Raw genomic sequence first — 5,400 nt, 5'->3', positions numbered from 1 at the left:
TATTCTGTGAAGGAAAGAGATAATTAAGATTATACACAACTAACTTAATTTTACATTTTGCCTAAAACTCAGCTGGATTCAGTCTCTCTTAAGTTCCCCCTTTCCAGAGGCCTGGAGCATGCAGTGGAAAGCTCCCCATCCCTGAGAAGTTGAGGCCTGAAAGCAGGCAGGTCAGCCTTGTCCTGAGTATTTATTAACTGTTTTCTCAAGAGTCTTTGAGGTAGCTCCTGTTTTGTCCATCCAGTGAAGGTTCTTCCCACATTCCAGGTTTGGAGTGCTCATAGGACGGCAAGCAACTCCATATATTGGAAAGCTTTGATTTAAGGGCTGTGCTGTATATAAATTCTCAGTTTGGTCAGATTTATTTCAAAGCTAGTAATTTCATGCACATCTACGTCCTTTTCTGTATCTTTGGAATTGGCACATGACTGGCTGGATGAGGAAGTGAAGGAGATAAGCACATGGAAAACTAATCCTCTGAGTGTCATGAGGCATCAAACACGTCTCGCTGCTGATGCAAGTGAGGCAAAGAAATATGTAGAATAGATTAGAATATCTACCCTAATTTTCATAGGGGATACCAAAAATATGAAGGTTTATTTTTCCGCTGGTCTCTCTTGCATAGGCATTAAATAAAGTGCAGTATTTAAGACAAGAACTTGGGAGAGAAGTTAATAAATAGTAAAGAAAGACCCTTTTGGGAAAAATAGTTTACAAGCACACAAAGCTTTCTTCAAGCATGCTGGTGTTCAGTGACTTCACTTTTTTTTTTGTGCTTAACACTTGTCACAGCATTATTGAGAAGTCATTGTTTGCTCTGTCTGCTAAGCATACAATAGTTTCAAACAAATATGCTGCTGGACTGGAACGAAGATTATTTTGTGGTGGTGGTGTTCTCATGTTCAGGGTTGAAGTTGACTGACTGACGAAGCTCAAATGTATCGAAGGAGTGCCCTTGCATCATATCAGTGTTTGTGCAAGTCACCAGGGCTTTAGAAAATAGAAAGTTAGGAAAATTGTAATGTTTGGGCAGTGAAGGTATAAGTTCAGATAACCTGGCAGAGCTGGCACAGGTTCAACACTGTTTACTGTAGCAATCCTCCCTTTTTTTGTTGTTCTTTAACAAAGATCAGTTTGCACATTTGACTCCAAGCCAGGACAAGCCGGGAAGGCCTCATTAAGACTCAGGGTTTTTTTTGAAAAGCAAAGCCAAATGGAAAGCATAGGAGACAAGAACAGTGTTGTAAACAGAGTAATCTAGAATTTGAGCTTTTGCTGAAAGAGAGAGGAAACTTCTGGCAAGTCTTGAATGGAAATTAGTATAGGTGGTACGAGACACTAGTGATTTCAGTAGAATCATTTTGAGTAGACACATGGAGAATAATTGCAAGGTGTATTCTGTCTGTTTTCTTTGATTTGACCATTAATGAGAGACCCTACTTAATTTAGTCATGCAATTAAACTCTCTTTCTCATAAAAGCTAATACACAATTTAGAAAATATTACTATTACACTGCATTTGGCTACAGCTGTTTTCTTCAGTAATAGTCTAAATATCATAGAATCACAGAACAGCCCAGGATGAAAGACACCTTGAAAGATCATCTGGCCCAACCTATTGTGGGAAGGGGAGCCTCAGAGATTATCTTGCACCCTGTCCAGTTGGTCTTGAAAAATTCCAGACACTTCAGGACTGAACCACTGTACTTTCTAGAAAATTTGGGTATTGCTGGAGGCAGATTGTGAAGCTCAAGTCTTTTAAGGTTCCTCAATCAACTGGAGATCTCTGTTATACACTGAATATCTGGGGAACCACAATGAATCTGTGAAGTTTTCCACAGATATGTTTTTAACTACTTTTCTCTTTTAAAAAGTTTGTCTCTCCCAATGCTAAATACCCAGAACCCTTGGAAACCCTAAAATGGGTATTAAACCATTCTCCAACCTTCCAGATACTAACAGTTTCTCTAGGCATGGAAACAGAGCATAGCATAACAGCTCCTTCAGTCAGTGTTTGGGTTTTGGTTAGCTTTTTTTGGTAGTAATTCAATTTGCTAGAAATGTGACATAATTTCTAACAGTATAACAAAGAAAATCGCATACTTAATCACTCTAATGATCACTTCTTTAGTCAGCTTCACAGTCTCTCTACAGTGGAAATCCTGAATAAGGAAGAAGGCTTGCATGATTTCAAGAATGGCTCAATGCCAAATATACAAACCTCTGCCACAGCAGAGGATGATTTTTAGTAATTTAATGCTATTTCTTTGCTTTCCTTCTCCTCACTTCTGTTTTCCCTCTATCACTTTGTAGAACTGGGAAAGATCCATCAGACTACTAGTTGGAAGATGATGAGAAAAACACTAGCTGAGCATTATGATGTTTTTTTTGTTTTTTTTTTTTTTTAATTCATTTCTGCAAAATGAGAACTTATTTCTACACTACTGCCTGAGAAATTCCGTCTCAGTGGCAGTAGTTTCTGTAGACAACTGTCAAGGTATACATGCAAACTGGAAATGTGGTGTTAGGTGTTCAGACAATAATGAAGGTTTTTCTTGGCACCTTCTTTTAAAGATAAGGTAACCATCAAAGTACTGCTGTTGGACAAAGTACTAAGCCACCACTGTTTGTTCATTAGCCAACTTGGCTAGGATGTAACTTTAGCTGAAGAGCAGTACAAGCCAGCCCTGAAAAACTCAGTTGCAGGACAATAGATTCCTGTTCCCAAAGCTGAGTAAGTGTTTCTTTGAATGAAGCTCTCTGTGCAAGCCTTGCTAGGTTTATAATTGGTCAACCCATTATGGGCGGCCTTGATAAAATCAGTTTGTGGTTTAACAGGGGATTCTTCGTGTTTTATGTCTCAGATCCAGAAAATATTTTTGAAAATAACAGACTAAACTTGTTTTGCAGGCCTCTTTCCCAGGAAACCTGCAACTAGTCCTTGTTCTGCGCCCAACAGGATTTTTTCATCGAGCTCTCTCGGACATTGCTTTCAAGATCAACCAACATGAGTGTAAAATGAAAGTACCTGTAAGTGACAAATCCCTGATAATAAAGTGAAAACAGAGGATTAAAGTATTTAATCTAGCCAGGGAGAACAAAAAAACCACCACAACCCCAAATTCAATAAAATACCCATGCTTAAAAGTGGTTCTTGAATCTTGTATTGAAGGTTCCTCTTAGAAAATAGTCATGTATGGCTTACCACGATAAAAATTCCTAATGGAATCGTTTATGAATTGGATAATTCATAAGCTTTATTTTAATATGCACTGTTAAGTGTGGTGCTCATGCTCATTTGCTGTTATTTAAATTTACAACCATCTTCAACTGAAACAATTGTTAAGTTTGTGTGTTGCATACCCAAAGGAAATAGTTCCATCCCTTGCTTCTGTATTAAACTGAAATTTCTCTATCAGAGGCTGAAGGATGTGACTTAGTCCTTCATAAGGGACTCCATGCCATTGTTTGCATTCTTCTTTGCTGCTGCAGATCATAATGCTGGGCTCAGTGTCAGAACTGCAGAGTTACATTGATAAAACACAGTTAACAGAAGATCTTGGTGGCACCCTGGATTACTGCCATAACAGATGGCTGTCCAATCGCACTGTAAGTCCGAGTTTTTTTCGTTTTAACTTTTCAGCTTAATGAACCCTTCTGTTTTGTACCCTGTCATTTATAAAACAGATTCCAAGTGATGCAAGTTGACTTGGTCGGAGTGAGAAGATGTTCCCAATGGTACTTAGTCATCTTAGAGGAAAAAAAATATGAGTAATAATTTGGGAGTGGTTTTCTGAACACTTGGAGCAAAGGAACTAGTGTTTTATTGTGTTGAGGTTTATTGGGTTTGCTACGAGAAAGAAAAAACTCAAGTTGTAGAATAACTTCAGATTATATAAATATGAAGAAGATATACGTGATACGAGCCTAGGAAAAACATACAATTAATGGTGACGGTATCTGTTGCTTGCAAAATTATATTTTGACTATTTTTCAGTCTCGTAATTCATCTGCTCGGGTTTGTTTTTTGAGTTATATTTTGTGTGTATGTGTGTTTATGCATATGCATGTGATGAGCATGAAACATCATTAATGGTTTTTATTCCAAAAGGCTATAGAAAGTTTCGCCCAAAAGGTTAAGCAAACAGCTCAGATTCTCCAGTCCTTTGGGACTGAGCTGGCTGAAACAGAACTACCAAATGATGTGCAATCAACCAGCTCCCTCCTTGCAATGCACACGGAAAAGAAGGACAAAATGAAGGTATGTGATTTTCGTAAATATGCTGTCTTCTAGTTAAACTGTGGTTTAGTTTATAGCTAATAATGTTAATAGAAAATCTGGAGGATGTTAATAGACAATAACAACGCGAAACATTGAAATCTTATGAAACTTCTTTTGCTTGGTTTGATGTAAACTTAGCCTCAAGAAATGCAATTTTTGAATGCAAGAAGGATTTTTAACATGTATAAATGCATAATGATTTGTATGTGGAAACAGAAATGGCCTTGGTAAGTAGTGGTGTGTTTAATTCGTAGCTTTGTTTGTAACAAGAAATTTGATTCAATTTGCATGCATCTGAAAATATATGACCTTTGAAGAATGGACAAATGTTCTTTCAAATCAGCTTGAATGAGAACTATTTGGGGGTTTCAAAACTGTACATCTAAAATTTCTGAGCTATTTGTAGCCTAAGGGAACACTAGAAGGCTATCTGTCATGAACATTCAACTCGGTTACACCGGGATCTTAAGATGATTAATGTAGGAAAATCTGACATTTATTATTTACTGTCTGTATTTGTTGTCAAACACTGCTTTTAATCGAAGCATGCTTGCTCTATTCCTATTAACCGTTTCCTGGTTCAGTGCTTTATGAAGTCTGCTTAAAAAACCAACAGCACACAACTACAGTGTGTGGGGGTTTGTTTTTGTTTTGTTTTGTAGGAGGATATCAGGTTAGCAGTAGAACAGGGAGATGATATCCTTGGAAGTATCACGAAACCAGTTACTGAGAATCCTGAATACAAACTGAATCAAGATCAGCTAGACAATCAAACAACTGTAGAAAGGTGAGAGGAGCAAAATACTGAACGTGCTGCTTTTCTGGGTGTTTTTGATCCCCTCCTCAGCTCTTTCACTTTGCATGCTTAGCAAATAAGCGTATGATACAACATGAACAGATAAAACATACTTCCAGAAACAACTCCTCTGTTGTCAGATCTGTCCTGGGCAAAGTAATCCTGTGATGTCCATTATAGCCAGGTGACCTGGCTATAATGGAAATAAGGATTGCAGTTTGAGTTCCAGTATCAACAAGTTACACTGCTCTTTCTTTCCTCTTAGTCAGATTTGGACTATACAGTTGAGCAGCTTTTCCTTATTTTACTTTGTTTGGAGACC

General features: G+C 37.7%; 1 protein-coding gene across 1 annotated transcript in view; it reads left to right on the top strand.

Annotated features, from left to right (window-relative positions):
* Positions 1 to 2,910: 2,910 nt before the first annotated feature.
* Positions 2,911 to 5,400, top strand: part of LOC104512590 (guanine nucleotide exchange factor DBS-like) — a gene marked incomplete at both ends in the record, with an annotated part of 6,574 nt that continues 4,084 nt past the window's right edge. Inside the window, 4 exons of the mRNA XM_010155633.1 lie at positions 2,911 to 3,030; positions 3,493 to 3,609; positions 4,112 to 4,261; positions 4,945 to 5,069. Of these exons, the coding sequence (XP_010153935.1) occupies positions 2,911 to 3,030; positions 3,493 to 3,609; positions 4,112 to 4,261; positions 4,945 to 5,069 (512 nt within the window). The remainder of the gene's footprint in view (positions 3,031 to 3,492; positions 3,610 to 4,111; positions 4,262 to 4,944; positions 5,070 to 5,400) is intronic.

Source organism: Eurypyga helias, unplaced genomic scaffold, assembly GCF_000690775.1.
Source record: "Eurypyga helias isolate BGI_N326 unplaced genomic scaffold, ASM69077v1 scaffold48220, whole genome shotgun sequence".
NCBI classification, from domain to species: domain Eukaryota; kingdom Metazoa; phylum Chordata; class Aves; order Eurypygiformes; family Eurypygidae; genus Eurypyga; species Eurypyga helias.
This window is presented reverse-complemented; position numbering and strand designations above follow the sequence as displayed.